Below are 17159 nucleotides of genomic sequence, written 5' to 3' on the forward strand. Positions count from 1 at the left end.
AGTCAACTATTTTGTCTAATAGTTTCCGTTTGTCCAGACAAAGAATCATTGGACATCAACAGTAGTCTATGTAGTTTATCACAAATGCTTACCACCGGCAGTTTCGACCTGCTACTCTTTCTCTTTACAGCCCTATCTCCACTTAAGAACCTCTTTTAGACTAGATCTTGACTTAATCATCACCACAAAAGTCAAAACCATGTTTATAGCCTCTATTCTTACACTAAGATCAGATGTTTAATCCGACCTTCTCGCGTCACCAGTCAAAATTCCCAAGTCACTTTTCTACCAATAATCCCCACAAGAACACGTTCCATCCTTAAAATGATGAAACTGACTTGAATCCCTTAAAACAATCTCACGTCCCACAACTCTTGAGATTAACTTAATCACTGAGTGGCAATCTTCACAAACCCGTAGATTTTTCATCACCGTGATTGTACTTCCTTCAACTGTATTAATCAACCCAAATGCAATAGCAAGCCTTTCACTGTGATACCACAACATCTCTTCTTTCTGTTCATCTTCTGCATCATGCAAAGCAGATCTAAAATCAGGAACATAGCCAAGTTCCTTCAACTTCTCTTTCAGAAACTCTAACTTCTCATATAGTCTCACGCAATGTGGTCGATCACCGGAAAAGAAATCATGCTTTTCCCCTTTAAGCACAACCCAACTGCTCCCAGGTTTCTTCATGATCCCCTTCTGCTTCATCTTAACTCTCAATTTCGATACATTCGACCATCTACCAGCAGAAGCATATATATTTGACAACAAGACATAAGCAGCGCTTGATTTCAAGTCCAGATCAAAAATAGCAGCAGCAGCTTTCTCGCCTCTGTCTACATCAGAATGCATCCTACAAGCACTAAGCAAAGCCAGCCAAACCATTTCATTAGGTTTCAAAACCATGCTCTCGATAAGTTCTTCTGCTTCTTTCAGTTCCCCGCATCTTCCCAATATATCAACCATACAAGTGTAGTGTTGAATCTTTCTCTCGATATGACTTACTCCGCTTGACATGTAATCGAACAGCTTTCTTCCTTTTTGTAGGAACCCACAATGGCTACAAGCAGAGAGCAAGCCAGTGAAAGTGATCTCATCTGGCTCTTTGTTTAGGCGAATCATTTGACCGAATATGACAAACGCCCACTTTCCTCGTCCATGCTGCGCGCAGCCTACAATAATGGAATTCCATGACACAATGCTCTTCTTGAAGATTTCAATGAACACTGAAACGACATCGTTCACATTTCCACAATCGCTGTACATCACAACCAAAGAATTACCCACAAAGGCATCAGTTCCTAAACCAAGCTTCACAGCAACTCCATGCATCTCCTTACCCTAATCCAATGTTCCCAAAGCAGAGCAAGAGTTTAATCCACTAGCAAATGTCGATTGATTTGGTAAGATACTGTTTCTTAACATCCCAGAGAATATACTCAACGCATCTTCGTGCTTTTTATTCAGACTATAACCTGACAGTAGAGCAGTCCCCACAGCAACTTGTTCATGAACCTTCTCGTCAAACACCTTCCGAGAATCCTCTGTTCTTTTGCAGTTTGCATAAAATGTTATGAGCGAAGCAGATACATACTCTTCATATAAAAACCCAGACTTGATGATGAAGCCATGAACTTGTATACCCATATGAAACGCTGGAGCATTTGCACAAGCGGTGATTACACAAGTGAACGTTCTTGAAGTAGATTTTATGCAACAACGCAACATGTTCTTGAACAAATCGAGAGCTTCTCCACTCCTCTCATTCTGGTGTAACCCACAGATCATTGTCGTCCACGAAATCACATTCCTCCGAGGCATTTGCTTAAACAACCTCAAGGCATCGTCTACTTTACCAAACTGTAAATACCCATGAACCATCGCATTCCACACTGCAGTATCTTTCACAGGCATTTGATAAAACAATCTCTCCGCTTGATCAACCTTACCCGACCTAAAACACCCATTCACCATCGCTGTCCATGAAACAACGCTTCTCTCAGGCATTTCATCGAACAGCTTCACTGCAGTATCCATATCTCCACACTCAACACAACCACTGATCATCGAATTCCACGAGACAACATCCCTCTCAGGCATTTCGTCGAACAGACGAACAGATCCAACGCATCAACCAATCTATTGTTCCTCGCGTATCCCGAGATCATCTTAGTGTAAAGACTCACATGAGGAGATGGAACCTGATTGAAGATCTCTCGTGCTTCGTCGAGTCTTCGGTTCAACAAGTGATTACATATCGAAACTTCACGATTCTGAAACTCCTTAGCAACTGAGAAGCTCCTGTACCATTGCTCATGGACAACGTGAGAACCAAAGCACGAAATGGAGAAAGCTCGAAACTTGAATCGTTGAAAGATGGCGCTACAACTCATACTTGTAACGGCCACAAACAACGTAGGTGTTTTAAGCTTTTCTCACAATTGAATAGAGGCGAATCCTAAGCAGATCGAAGCTATACTAGGACTTCCGTCACCGACCAACAAGCGAGAAGTACAACGCCTAACTGGCTGGATCGCCGCTCTAAATCGTTTCATCGCCCGCTCAACGGACAAGTTCCTCCCCTTTTACCAACTTCTTCGTGGGAATAAGGATTTCCATTGGGACGAGGAATGCGAGATTGCCTTTCGTCAGTTGAAGGAATATCTGACCTGTCACCCAGTTTTTGTCAAACCGGAGGACGGCGAAACACTATATCTCTATATCTCGGTTTCCAGTTTGGCAGTCAGCGGAGTGTTAGTCCGAGATGATCGCGGAGACCAAAAGCCCATTTTCTACACAAGCAAAGCACTAAACGACCCGAAATCACGATACCCCACGCTGGAAAAACTGGCCCTTGCAGTGATCGTCGCAGCACAGAAACTGCGACCCTATTTTCAGTCGCACTCTATCGTCGTGTTTACTGACCAACCACTCCGAACCATCCTCCATAGTCCTCTCCAATCCAGACGCATGGCGAAGTGGTCAGTCGAACTCAGCGAGTACGATATTGAATACCGTTCTCGCCCAAGTCTGAAGTCACAAGTTCTAGCTGACTTCATCACCGAACTATCGCCCGCGCTTGACGACCCCACCCCCGCGGTGGAGCAATGGACGATGTTCGTCGACGGTTCGTCAACGAATCAAGGATCCGGGGTGGGACTCATCCTCCGATCCCCCACCGGTGAAATCCTCGAGCAGGCATTAAAGCTCAATTCAAAGCGTCGAACAACGAAACCGAATACGAGGCCGTTCTCGCGGGACTCCGATTAGCCCAAGGACTTGGAGTCAAACACCTGCAGGTCTTTTGTGACTCCCAACTCGTAGTCAGCCAATTCAGCGGAGAGTTCGACGCCAAAAACAAACGAATGGGAGCATATCGACAGTTGGTCCGCACGTTATCCGGAGAATTCACATCTTTCTCTCTGACGAAGGTCCCGCGGAACGAGAAAGCATCAGCCGATGCCCTCGCAGCTCTGGCGAACCGCTCTGACCCCGAGTTACGGAGTACTATTCCAATTGAATGCATCGACGCTCCCAGCATTGATCCAGACAGCCAGATCGCCGTCATCAGCGACGACTCAGTCCCGATGGAAGTCGACGAGCCAATAGAAGATATGACAGACATCACCAAACCTCCGGAGGATTGGCAACTTGAAATCAAACTTTATATCTCTGAAGGCATCGTCCCGACAGACCGATGGGCAGCTCGACGACTGAAGGCTCGAAGTGCTACGTACATCCTTTTGGACGGTGAGCTATTTCACCGAAGTGCGTCGAGAGTATTCCTTACCTGTGTTACTCGTGACGAAGCCGAACGTATCATGATGGAGGTGCACAAAGGCGAGGGTGGCAACCATTCTGGCGGACGCGCACTCGCTGTTAAAATCAAAAAGGATGGACACTATTAGCCTACCATGATGGCCGATTGCAAAACTTTCGCGGCCAAATGCGAAGCTTGTCAGCGCCACGGACCAATGCGGCATGTCCTGTGACCGCCCCTTATCCTTTTATGCGCTGGGCCATGGATGCCATAGGACCTTTGCCGGCATCCAAATCCAAGAAGTATGTCCTGGTGCTGACCGATTACTTCACAAAGTGGGTGGAGGCAGAATCTTTCACAAGGATCCAATCCTTAGACGTGACCAACTTCATATGGAAGAACATCCTATGTCGCCACGGACTTCCATACGAGATTGTCACCGACAACGGTACCCAATTCACCTCGAGATCACCAGACGTTTCCTGACGAAATGGCAAATCCGTCTCAGCACTTCGACTCCTCGATACCCGCAAGGAAATGGTCAAGCTGAAGCCACGAATAAGTCGATCGTTGATGGGCTCAAGAAACGACTCGGTCGAAGGAAAGGAGCATGGGCAGATCACCTGGATGGCGTGCTGTGGTCATACCGCACAACCCCTCGGCGGAGCACGGGACAGTCCCCTTTCTCCCTCGCATATGGTCTCGAAGCACTTGCCCCGGCCGAAGCAGGAGTCCCGACACTTCGTCGCACTATGATGGTCGATAATCCCGAACTCAATGACGAGATGCTGATCGACCACAACGATCTTGCCGAAGAGTTGCGCGACGAAGCTCTAGTTCGGGTGCAACACTACCAAGATGCAGCGGCTCGATACTATAATAAGACCGTTCGTGCGGCGTTTCAACAAAGGTGATTTGGTTCTGCGAGAAGTTTTCTAGAACACCAAGGAAGTAAACGCCGGTAAACTCAGCGCTCGATGGGAATGTCCATACCTCGTGTCTAGAGCAGTTCGTTCGGGCGTTTATGAACTCGTAACCATGGCCGGGGAACGGATCAAAACTCGTGGAACGCGGCCCACTTGAAACGTTACTACAGCTAAGTCATTGTTACGACTCTATCTAGGAGTTTTCGGGAATCCGAACTCCATTTATCTTTCATTTGTAATACGAACTACGGTTGGCTTGATCCCCACTTCGGGGTACGTAGGCAATTCCTTATCTTTTAAAGATTAAGTGAATGCAGCTACTACATTAATAAAGTTTTTAACAGTTAAAAAACTTCTTCTTATTTTCAAACACATTCAGATCGGCGGCAAGCCGGGGTACAAAATATCGACCATATTCCAAAATTCACTTGCATTTAATTTCCCTTACACGGTTTGATAATTCCAAATAAAATAAAGTCTCTATAACTAAGTCAATCCCCATTACATGTTTTGGAGCGATGACCAATAAAAAACAGAGAAAAGAGACGCAAAGGGAGAAAACCCCTTCGACGACTCGGGGTCCTAGATGAGAAAAGAAAAAGACCGTCCGAATTCAGAGTTCGGAACAGTCGAAGTTCCACCATCAGCGTCTAGGGTGATCCTGCAGACGAAGTGGAGGCCGCGGACCCGACAGATCGTCTGCCAATGGTTCCTCCACCGCTACCTTGTCCAGTTCGGATCGCCAGAACTGACGAGCTTCCCTCAGGGTCTCCAGTTTCTCCCTTGGAACTTCGACGCCTCTTGACGCCAGGTCTTCCAAGAAGGAACACGGGCCCTCGACCAAGTGCCTCTCACGGAAAATCGGGCCGGCTGACTCAAGGAAATTGGCGTACCGCCTTAACTTTTCTACGGAAGCTCGGTAGGCCCAGATATCCACAGTAAACGGGTACGCAGTATCTTCGAGAGGCTGACAGTCGGCCTCCAAAAGGACAGGCACCTCCATACTTGCCACTAGTTCTTGGCACGCCGTTCGCGCGGCAAGTAGCCCGGTCATACGCCACTTCTCCAAGAAGAAACCTTCGGCGATTATTTCGTTCAAGACCCGAATAGTCCTGTCCAAACGATAAAGCCGACAGACCTCGGCCAATCTCCGGCGTATCGCCATAAGGTGAGTCCCCAGCCTATAGCGGCGAGCTCGATACCTTCGGAGTTCCTGACACACGAGGCTCCCTTCTGCACCCGTCATGTCGACATAAGGGACAGGTGCGCGAACTCGGAACGTCTCCACGCTCTCCTGGGCGGAGGGATCTTCCGAAGCTTCAGTTCGGTTGGAACTGCTCGCTGAAGCGGCTATCCTTTCCCGAGCCCGTCTCAGCCACGCAGATCGAGTAGTTACCATCTTTTTCTTTCAATATTTTGGAAAGTTGTGGAGTTTAGAATGATCCCCCAAACTCTCAATCCTATTTATACAGGATTAGGAGAACTAACCGCCGCTGAATCCACCAATCAGAATGCAGCGAAATTTTCGCTAGGTCCCGAGAATAACTCTCAAAGACCTCGTAGCGCATTTAATGAAGCGCGTCCCTTATTTCCAAGACGAAAAAAGGAAGTTCCTAAAAAAAAAAAAAAAAAAAAAAGATATGTATACAATCGCATGTATACCTCAGCCCGATTTGGACTAAGTAATTACGAATTGACACCCTGGCCAGGTGGTCAGCTCGTATAACTACCCACTATTTTTCAGGATAAGCCGAACCCAGAGTTATTACTTCGCACCTGACTTTCCTATGTAGGGATAAGCCTGACCCAGAGTATTTATTCCGCACCCGCTTTTTTATTTTTGGGGTAAGCCGAACCCAGAGTATTTATTTCGCACCCAAACTTTAGTTTGGGCGGAACGGTTAGCCGAACCCTGAGAATATTTTCGCAATCCGGCATCCGAACTAAAGCAAAGGAGATAAGCCGAGCCCAGTATCTCGCTCTCCGACTAAACACACTTCGTCGCCAACTTTTGAGGCTCGAGTCGATGTTTTCTATCATCAATTAATAAAAATTGTCTGTTGTAAGCCGGGAGACGTCTCGCCTCTGATAGTAAAGCAATGACTAAGTACAGAATAGAGTAGCAAAGCAAATCTTTTATTATTATAAAAGTTTTATTCTAAGCAAAATTCAAGTTCGCCCGTTACATTGCAGCTAGGTCTAATTAAATAAACAAATAAAACATCCTAATTCCAAACTGGTGCGCCATTCGCAACAATCTCACGAATGCTCGTCTTGAGTCGTTTCGGCATTGGCCATAGCAGTTGCAACCCAGTCTTTTCCCAATCCTCGGAATGAGTCTCCAATGCTCTGGCCTTCTGTTCAGATTCGTCAAGCAGATCAGTAGTCCTTTTTCTTTTCGCCTTGAGTAAGGCGCCGGTCAGATCTGCTTGAAAACTCTCGGCGTTCAAGCCAAATGGATGTTCAACGGACTCCGGAGCCGTCGTTTCGGGGGGAGGAAATCCATCACCGAGCTGATCCGGGGACATGCCGAGGTCATTTTCATTCAGCTCGAGGACATCGATCGCCTTGATAGTATCCTCGGCTTCGGCCTTTTTCTCGTCAATCTCCTTGATTCGCTCCTCAGGAATGACGGCCCCATTCTCAATCAGATATTGTACAGCTTCCTGTACTCCGGTGGCTTGGTTCAGCAGATCTTCCAGGGGGCGAACCTTCGCCTGTTCGACTAGATAGGCCTTGACCTTGTCTAATCGGGTCTGCGCTTTCTTCGCTGTTCGCTCCACCTTCTCCCAACGGTCCCACCGAAGTCTTTTAACTTCGAAATTGAGCTGGACCTGCAACCCATCGCATGACTCTTGCAGTTCGACTTTCTCTTCTTCGAGAGTAAGCGTTCGGGAGTTCAGTTCACTAATCCTCAGTTCGGAGTTCGCAATGATGCCATCTTTTTCGGCGATAAGAGCTTCAAGCTCCTTGATTCTCTCGTCCTTTGCTCTGCTGGCGACTCGGATCTCTTCTGCGCATTCTTTCACCTTTTTGAGTTCAAGCTCGGACCCCTTATTGGTTTTGACTCGCCTATCATACAACTGAGTCAGCGTATTCATCTTGGCGGCAGTCTGTGGATTCAAAGAATATACGTCAGTTTTTACCTAAATAAAACTTCAATAGGTTGATGAGAATAGTAAGGCGAACCATTAAGTGCGATTCAGCGACGTCGAGGAATGCTTGTTTGAATTCCAATTCGTCCGCTGACGGAAGGATTCGGCTGGAAGTCTTCAGGGTCCGGAAAAGCTCGCCCGAAGCCTCGCGATTGGTCACCAAGGGATAGTTGCCAAAATAGTAATAGGCGAAGTGATTTGTCTTATCATCTTTCCTTTCCAGGCGAAATCGATCGGCAGACTCCAGTCCGGCTTCTTCGGCCGAGCGCTTGCGATTCGGTAATGGTCGCGCATCGGTGGCTGGCTCGTCTCTGATTTGTTTGTCCTTGTTCTTCTTCTTCTTCTTCCTCCTTTTAGATCCAGCTTCAAGTTGAGGAACGTCTTGTTCTTCGTTTGGAGGATCGGCGTTCTCTAAAGCCAAAGGAAGGGTATCTCCCTCTGCAACATTTGATGGCTCGACATCTTCTCCTGGTGTCTGAATAGGGTCGGCGACGGTCTGGTCCGGGGTAGGATCAACTTCGGTTAGACCCTGGGATGGACCGATCTCGGCTTCAATGGCAGCTTGAGTGTCTCGGCGAACAATCTGGAGATCTTTGGGTTCCACGACACGGCATCCAGTAGATCGTCCTAGCGAACTGGCGAAACTTGGAAAATTTGTCCTAGCTTTGCCCATTGCTGTTTCGATAGGGATACGAGTGATAAACTCCCACCGACGATTGTTCCCGGTTAGCAAAGCGTCTCTGACAGGGAGATAGTTTGGAGCTAGGCGCGTTGCACAAAACGGACGATCTGGAAGCAAGACAAGAAAAAGTTAAAACTGGTCAGAGGTGCCGAAGTCAATTAAAATATACTAGAAATATAAGTCTACCAGGATTTTCATTCCACACTTTCCGCTGAAAATCCAACGGATTAGCGAGTGAGTACTGGTCGACACAGACGTAGAAGTAGTGGTCCACATACTTCTTGAATTTGTTCACTTTTTTACCGGCAAGGAAATTGTGTGCCGGCCTCATATTCACTTCCCAGCGGTGCAGACTCTTTGATAACTTAAAACTGGATAGTTGTTCAAAACATTTATTTCCAATGTTGACTCCGACTTCGGCTGCTACGGTAAGGGCGGCCATAAAGTTACAAATGGCTCCGGCTACGAACTGGCAGATTGCTATCCTCCGTCTTTGGGCGTAAAGTGATATCAATTCTGGGATTGGGAACAGGAGGCGACACTCGGTAAAGTAACCCTCGTACAAGCATATATACCCTTCCGGGGGGTTCCAGGGGCGTTGGTCCTCTCGCGGAATCAAAATTGTGACGTTGCTGTTAAATAAACCACACGAGTTCAGCATGTCGTTCACAGTTTGGGTCGAACTCGAACTCTTTTTGCCTCCAATTCGTCCTTCATGGTCATACAAGGGATCGATATCTTCGATCGAAAATCCTAGGGGTACGAACCGATCTTCTTCTTGTGAAAGTACTTCCGGAGTCAGTTCGGTATTCACCCCTTCGTGACGAACTGATGATGGCAAGGTTGGGTTCACCTGTGAAGATGAAGCTCCCGTTGAACAGCGAACCAGGTGTGGTGGGACTTCGGAGGCCGGTCTACTTGACTCCCCGATCTGCGCGGATCGTTCAGGGTTGAGAGTTCTTCGTTTGGAAGTATGACGAATTAGTTGCTCGCTTTCGATTTCTGGCGAAGAGGCAGGTTCCGATGTGCTCGCCATATCCTGAGTTCGGAGAGTGCGGAAGAAAAGTGGAACAACAAAATAAATACAAAGAGAGATCGGAGCAGATTACCTGTCGTTGTTGGCGGAAAATGACAAATGACGAGAGAAGAGACGTATTTATAGATCCGAGTGGGCGGTAACCCTACGAAAAGTAATTATGACCTACGCGACTCTTCAAATTCCGGGCTAGCGGATGTGACACGAACGACACGTGTCGTCCGAACAAATCGCGACGAGATGATGCGGAGATCCGGGTAAAATCAATAAAATCTTTATGGTTCAGATCGGATATTCTCCTTCTATAGTTCAAAACATTCGAATTAAATTTCGAATATTCAGAACTGGGGGGGGGGGACTAATTGTTGGTGCGGGATTCAGCACCCCCGACATACCGAGCTAAACCAGAAATATTAATTGACTATTTAACCGGGAATCCGGTTAAGGGTTCAATTAGGTCACAAGAAGTCAATTCGGATGAAGTGTAATCTTGGAGAAGAAGAAACCGACTTCTACTTCGGTGCGGCGGCCGACTCAAGGAATAAGGCAGTTTTCCATACCTCACTTCGTCCGATAAGGAAAGTTAATATATTTAGCGATCTACGAACATGTATAAATAAGGGGAGACTTCTCCATTGTAAATCATCCAGAATCCAATACAATAATTGAGTTCTCTCCCTGTTCTTAGCAATAAAACCCTAATTTCTTTGAGTCTTATTTCTTTACTTCTAATTTCAAGGCTTATATTTATTTTCTAGAGAGATTACCCTAGTGAATTTGTTTCTCCTCTCAAACAAATTCATTGTGGAAACCTAGTTTCTACAATAGCTAAGAATGCTTTCCTTTTAATAGTATAGATTTGAGCACAATAGTGATTGTTTTTAGATATGCTTATTTTAGAACAAGAAACCGGTTATGTATACATCCATCTTAAGTTTTTTTTTTTTTTTTTTTTTTCAGTTCTGTTTTAATTTAAATAGATATGAAAAAAGCTTATGTATTTCTTTAACAAAAATTGTTTAATTTTAAAAGGAAAACAAAAAATTCTAAACACTTTTAAAAAGTTAAGAATTTTTCAAAACACCTGAATTGGATCATTACTTGTTTCAAAATTAAACTTTACCAAGATAATGAGAGTTTAGAAAATAAATTAAACTCCCATTCAAAAGTTTATGTCCTAATATGTTAGGAATTAGTGAATAAAGAACAAGACAAATTCAAAGGACTTTGAATGTACAATGGCCTGCAGCTTAGGTTGGCTTCCCGTAGCTAAACTCTCAGCCCTCTTAGTTTTACACTTTTTCGAACTCTTTGATTTACGGACGCACTTGATGTACAAAGTACTTTTTTGTTTTGAATATAATTTTACATTCATTCAAAAAAAAAAAAAGTGTGAAGGACAAGTAGTACCAGCTCATATGATGACTCACGTTCTGGACCACAATCTGCAGCTAACCATTTTTGACGAGCCTGTAAAAGCAAAAGCAAAAGGTGCATTTGTCTTATTTGCTCCCTGCAAAGAAGGGCGAGTGAGGTCACTACAATAACGTCAAGGAAGAGGCAACTTTGTAGAAGCTGCTAGAAGGGAACTAGGGGTTACTGAGAAAAAATCTATTTAAAGTCAGTGTATATATGAGAGAGAGTAGTAGGTTAAGAAGTGAGAACAAAAACAAAGAGTAAACTTGTGTTTTATGTTCTTGGGGAAACAGAGAGAGAAACGAGAGGTTGAATCTTGTGAGCTTGTAAGGGGCTTAAAGGTTGAGAGATCTCTTTGTAGTGAACTCTATGATTAGTGGAATCTGGGAGTCAGATCCCGGCCCAGACGTAGCTTCCTCGTGAACGGAAGTGAACTGGGTAAACATTTGTTCGGTGTGCTCTGTTTCGTGTTCTGTTCTTGGTTCTACTTTGTTGTTAAGTCGTTGAGTGTTTTCTTTAAGAAACAAACTTAGTTGCATTCACAAAATCCTTGGTTTAAGCTTATTCAAGCTAAAGTCATCAACTTTAGCCTATGTTTAGCTTGTCAAATTGGTATCAGAGCTTTAGTTGCATTGTTTGGTGGTTCTGTAAGGTCCGCTCAAGCAAAAGAACCATGTCGTCGGCGAGGATGAGGTGGAGAATTTTGATGGACGTGGAGACTACACGCTATGCAAGGAGAAGCTCATGGCTCACATGGATATTTTGGGTCTTACGGTGGCTCTCAGAAACGCAGGTTTTGGTCTTAGATCCAGAAGAGACAAAGGGTTACAAAGATGGAACCAAGAGAAGGAGAAAGAAGCAAAGGAGATAGACAAGCTTCTAGAGGAGAAAAAGATAAAGGTGAGGAGCACAATAGTGTTGAGCGTTTCAGATCACGTGCTGAGGAAGATCAAGAAAGAGAAGACTACAGCTTCTATGATTAAAGGACAAATTGTACATGTCTAAGGGCATCTCCAACCCCACTCTATTTTAGAGTCAAAACTCTATTATAGAGCAAAATTTGCTCCATCCCTACTCTATATTTTCCTCTAAAATAGAGAAAATGATAGGATTACTCTATATATACAGCAACTCTATTCTCACCTCTATTTTTTTACACTAACTCTATTTTAGAGTTGAAAATAGAGTAATACATTGGAGCAAAACAATGCTCTATTTTAGAGTTACTCTATTTTAGAGAAAAAAAATAGAGATATACATTGGAGATGGTCTAAAGCTCTTCCTAACCGTATCTATTTGAAGCAGAAGCTCTATGGTTTCAAAATGAACGAAAACATTTCTGTTGAAGCTAATATCGATGAGTTCCTTCATCTTATAGCTGATCTGGAGAAACAGGTGTTATAGTGTCAGATGAGGATCAGCTTATACTATTGCTTATGTGGCTTCCTAGGCAGTTTGATCAGTTAAGAGATACCCTGAAATATAGTACTGGAAGAACTAGGTTAACGCTAGATGAGGTTCTTGCTGCTATATACTCTAAGGAGCTAGAGTTTGGGTCAAATAAGAAGAGTATCAAGGGTGAAGCTTAAGTTTTGTACGCAAAAGACAAAACTGAGAAAAGAGGAAGGCCTGAGCATAAGAAGAAAGGAAACAAGAATAGATCCTGCTCTAAGTCTAAGAGTAGAAAAGGCTGCTGAACGTGTGGAGAAGAAGGACACTTCAAGAACGCAAGGCAAACCGAAGGATCATGGAAACAACAGCAAAGGTGAAGCTGCGATGGTGAAAGGAAGTTCAGCTGATGGTGCAGGTCTATATGTGTCTGAAGCATTACATTCTACAGATGTAAGTTTGGAGAATGAATGAATCATGGATACAAGATGCAACTATCATGTGACTCACAAGAGAGACTGGTTCGAAGAGATAAGTGAAGGCTGGAGGATCAGTGAGGATGGGAAACAAAACTACATCAAAGGTCAGAGGCATTGGGAATGTTAGAATCAGAAATGAAGATGGATCAACAGTTCTTCTCACACATGTGAGATACAGCCCTGATATGAACCGAAATATGCTATCTATGGGAACATTGGAAGAGCATGGCTGCAGTTTTGAATCCAAGAATGGAGTCCTCAAAGTAAAAGAAGAAGACCAGACCATTCTGGTGGGAAAAAGGCATGAGATACTATATCTTCATCAAGGAAGACCAGAAACTGGCCAGTCTCTCGCGGTTGAAAGAATACTTGATGATACAGTCTTGTGACACACGAGATTGGGCCACATAAGTCAGAAACACATTGAGATCTTCGTAAAGAAAGGGTTTCTTGACAAGAAGAGGATCTCAACCTTAACAATGTGTGAAGACTGTATATACGAGAAAGCAAAAAGGGTCAGTTTTGTTTTAGCTACTCGTGGTACTAAAGAAAAACTTGACTATGTACATTCGGATTTATGGGGAGCTCCATCAGTTCCACTGTCTTTGGGAAGATATCAGTATTTCATCACGTTCATTGATGATTACTCACGAAAGACGTGGGTCTACTTCCTGAAGCACAAGAACGAGGCATTTGATAAATTTGTCGAATGGAGCACTTTGATGGAGAATCAAACAGAAAGGAAGATCAAGATATAAAGGACCGACAACGGTCTAGAATTCTGCAATCACTTGTTCAATGAGTTCTACAAGGAGAAAGGCATAGCGAGACACAGAACATGTGCATACAAGCCCCAGCAGAACGGTGTTGCAGAGAGAATGAATCAGACGATCATGGAGAAAGTAAGAAGCATTAAGTGATTCTGGAATGCCTAAGTGATTTTGGGCTGAAGCAATAACACAACAGTGATCTTGATCAACAAAACACCCTTGTCTGCAATAAATTTTGAGATTCATGACAAGAGATGGACAGGTAAGCCTCTAGTTTACAACTATCTAAAAAGATTCGGATGTGTTGCTTTTGTTCACTCAGATGAAGGTAAACTGGTACCTAGAGCCAAGAAAGGAGTTTTTTCTAGGCTATCCAGAAGGAGTGAAAGGTTACAAGGTATGGCTACTAGAAGAAAAGAAAGTTGCAATAAGTAGAAACGTGTTATTTCAAGAGAATGCAGTCTACAAGGATCTGATGTAGGGAAAAGAAAACTCAGAAGAAGAGACATCAAGCGGTTCTCTGGATATTGATCTTGAAGATACTGGTGATACAAGCTTGGGTGGAGATATTCCAGAAGAAACAGGATCCCTGGGAGATCACTCACCTGTTCAAGATGGTCACCAAATAGAGGAGAACGAGGTTCCCGAAGATCCAGAAAATGATTCACCTGAGTGTTATCATCTGGCCCGAGATAGAGAAAGAAGACATATCACTACTCCTATGAGATTTGATGTGGAAGGCTATTTTGGTGAAGAAACAGACGATGAAGACAAATTTGATGGAGAGGCTATGGTCACCACAGTTGATGGAGACACTGCAAAACCTGCAAACTATCAAGCGGCACTAAGAGATGCTGATTGGGAATTATGGAAAGGTGGAATGCTCGAAGAAATGGATTCTTTTTTGAAGAATCACAAATGGACTGCAGTCATACCTCCTAAAAAAACGAATTATCGGCTGCAAGTGGATTTTCACCCGTAAGCCTAGGATTTCTGAAGTTGAAAAGCCGAGATTCAAGGCTAGGCTTATTGCTAAAGGGTATGCACAAAGAGAAGGTGTAGATTACACTGATGTTTTTGCACCAGTGGTAAAACATGTGTCTATGAGGATCTTGTTGGCCATTGTTATAGAAGAGGATTATGAGTTGGAGCAGTGATACGTCAAAACTGCATTTTTCATGGAGAGTTAGAAGAAAATATCTATATGGAGATCCCTGAAGGTTTTGAAAGTCAGTTTCAGCCAGGACAAGTGTGTATACACAACAAGTCACTATACAGCCTGAAACAGTCACCGAGAAAATGGAATCAAAAATTTGACAGTTTTATGACTGACATTGGTTTTGAGAAGAGTGCTAGAGACAACTGTGCTAACATCAAAACCCTTGAGGATGGTTCTAAGGTTTACTTGCTCATCTATGTTGATGACATGTTGGTGGCAGCAAAAGACATGAGTGTGATTTCAAGTTTGAAACAAAAACTCAGTGAAAGATTCGGAAATGAAAGACTTGGGAGCAGCAAAGAAGATTCTTGGCATGGAGATCATAAGAGACCGAGAAAGAAGGTATAAGATTACATCCACTGGTCCCCCTTCTGATAAGGTCATTTAAAGAAAGGTGTATGATCGGAGGGTTTTCTGTACCGGAGAAGACAACACTTCTTGTTAATGGTTATGCTATGATGAGAGATCCTGAATACTGGGACGATTCTCTAGTGTTTAAGCCAGAGAGGTTTCTAACTTCTTCAAGCAAAAAAGATGAGATAAGAGACGAAGTCCTAAAATACATTCCTTTCGGGAGCGGCAGAAGAGGCTGTCCTGGAGCAAATCTAGCTTATGTCTCTGTAGGAACCGCGATTGGAGTGATGTGTCAATGCTTTGATTGGAAGACCAAAGAAGATAAGGTCAACATGGATGAGGCTGCTGGAAAAATAACCTTGACCATGGCTCATCCTCTTAAGTGCACTCTTGTTCCTCGAACCCTAATCCGTTTAACTTCAAGTATGCAAATTCCCATTTCCTGACTTCTTATGTTTTTTTTCTAGGTCTCATACTTAAACACCTTCCCCGGTTTGTTGGTTACCTCTCGTTTGTTGTATAAAACTTAAACATTTGGTTTGGTTCATAATATCCTTCTTTCAAGTAGAGAGAAGAGCACTTTACTTCTTAAACTTTCATTTAATTTAAAGATACCATGACAATAATCTAGTGGTTTGTATTAGGGTCGTCAACCATGAATTTACAATGTAACGGTTTTACCATAAGTTTACTAAGGTGTATGTAGTACCATGAGGATTTGCTCAATTCAACTTGCCCAAAGCAGATTCTAATTAAACTCACAATGAATTGAACCTTGGAGGATTTATATAATTTTTGTTATTATTTATATTTTATATTGTATTTGTTTGTAAAATATTGTATGTTTTGTAAATAGAGGAATAACTAAATTTCCCGACCGTTTGCGCTGCTAAATATTTATATTAATTTTTTAATCCGCAATATACTTCATAACCATTTTTTATTATATTTAGTTTGTTTTGTTTAGTATTTGAGATTCTATTTTGAGTTTTAATTACTATAACAAAAAAATAAGAGCTCTAAATACATAGTAAGTCATTTATACTCTATGATTAAGTCACATTTTTCCTAATGATTTAATTATATTACACAATCTTAGTTAAATCAACTTAATTTTTATATGTCAAATATTCAATATTAATAGTGTTGACAAATAATAAAATGAGGATTTAACCCTTATGAGCACAAACTTAATGATATTTTATCAATTCCAACATGTCCTCTTTATAAGCCATCTACTATATGACCATATTATATAGTATTTTAAAAACTTTTAATTTTACATATCCGTAATATTATAAATTTATTAAGTTTAAATATTAATTATAATATTTAAATAAATGTGAATCAAAAATTTTCTTACGTTAAGAATCAAACCTCACATGTTTTGGAAAACAAAATAGGAATCAAAGTGTTGTTTTCTTTGTTTGCAAAAAATTCAGAGATAGAATATCTTCAATACATAATAGAAGGTGTGGTTAAATATATCATAGTTTCTGTTTCTATATTGATTCTGCTGTATTTTTTTAATTGGAATAGTATGTAAAATATTTAGGAAATAAAATCTGAAGTAATGTTATTTTTGGAAAAATTTTAGAGATTAACTTTGTAAATAAATACAAATAAAAGGGTAGAACCCAAAATGTACTTAAAAAATGTATATATAGATAGATGAATATTTTACGTGCTCATATCTATTAGTATATTAGAGGGGTTTTGACAAAACTAAATCAGTATAATAAAACTAAAATAAGACTTTAATGCGTTAACAAATCAACTTTTTAAACTTTTGTTATGTGTGACAACTGAAAAGTGACATATCATTGAAATTCTAACCAACACCGGTTGAATCGTGACCCGAGTGGATCTCATACAAATTTCGGCATATATTTAAACCGAAATAACTTAGAAAACATGCTAGTTCGAGATCGGCTGGAAAGTGATAATTTTAAAAAATACCTCGTGGT

At 42.5% G+C, this 17159-nt stretch overlaps 2 protein-coding genes and 2 pseudogenes across 2 annotated transcripts; 2 read left to right on the top strand and 2 right to left on the bottom strand.

Moving 5' to 3' along the window:
• Positions 1 to 154: 154 nt before the first annotated feature.
• Positions 155 to 2428, bottom strand: LOC104789303 (pentatricopeptide repeat-containing protein At5g46460, mitochondrial pseudogene; annotated as a pseudogene).
• Positions 2429 to 3371: 943 nt separating this feature from the next.
• Positions 3372 to 3914, top strand: LOC147944067 (uncharacterized). Its single transcript, XM_087512445.1, has one exon. The coding sequence runs from the start codon at positions 3372 to 3374 to the stop codon at positions 3912 to 3914; it is 543 nt and encodes a 180-aa protein (XP_087368571.1).
• A 3003-nt stretch (positions 3915 to 6917) lies between these two features.
• On the bottom strand, positions 6918 to 9565 carry LOC109132862 (meiosis-specific protein ASY2-like). Its single transcript, XM_019245298.2, has 3 exons — positions 8716 to 9565; positions 7882 to 8636; positions 6918 to 7805 (listed from the first exon to the last, which is right to left on the bottom strand). Exons 1-3 carry the CDS (start codon positions 9563 to 9565, stop codon positions 6918 to 6920), a joined length of 2493 nt encoding a protein of 830 aa, XP_019100843.2.
• A 5671-nt stretch (positions 9566 to 15236) lies between these two features.
• Positions 15237 to 15638, top strand: LOC104789304 (cytochrome P450 705A1 pseudogene; annotated as a pseudogene).
• The last annotated feature ends 1521 nt before the right edge of the window (positions 15639 to 17159 follow it).

This window comes from Camelina sativa, chromosome 5 (genome assembly GCF_030686135.1).
Source record: "Camelina sativa cultivar CO46 ecotype springtype chromosome 5, ASM3068613v1".
NCBI classification, from domain to species: domain Eukaryota; kingdom Viridiplantae; phylum Streptophyta; class Magnoliopsida; order Brassicales; family Brassicaceae; genus Camelina; species Camelina sativa.

Excerpts from the sequence above, each read along its gene's own strand:
- LOC109132862 (XM_019245298.2), bottom strand. The coding sequence starts at position 9,565 with ATGGCGAGCACATCGGAACCTGCCTCTTCGCCAGAAATCGAAAGCGAG. Across the intron at positions 8,637-8,715 it reads AGTGTGGAATGAAAATCCTG|ATCGTCCGTTTTGTGCAACG; the intron begins GTAGACTTATAT and ends TCTTGCTTCCAG. Across the intron at positions 7,806-7,881 it reads TCGCTGAATCGCACTTAATG|ACTGCCGCCAAGATGAATAC; the intron begins GTTCGCCTTACT and ends TTGAATCCACAG.
- LOC147944067 (XM_087512445.1), top strand. The coding sequence starts at position 3,372 with ATGGGAGCATATCGACAGTTGGTCCGCACGTTATCCGGAGAATTCACA.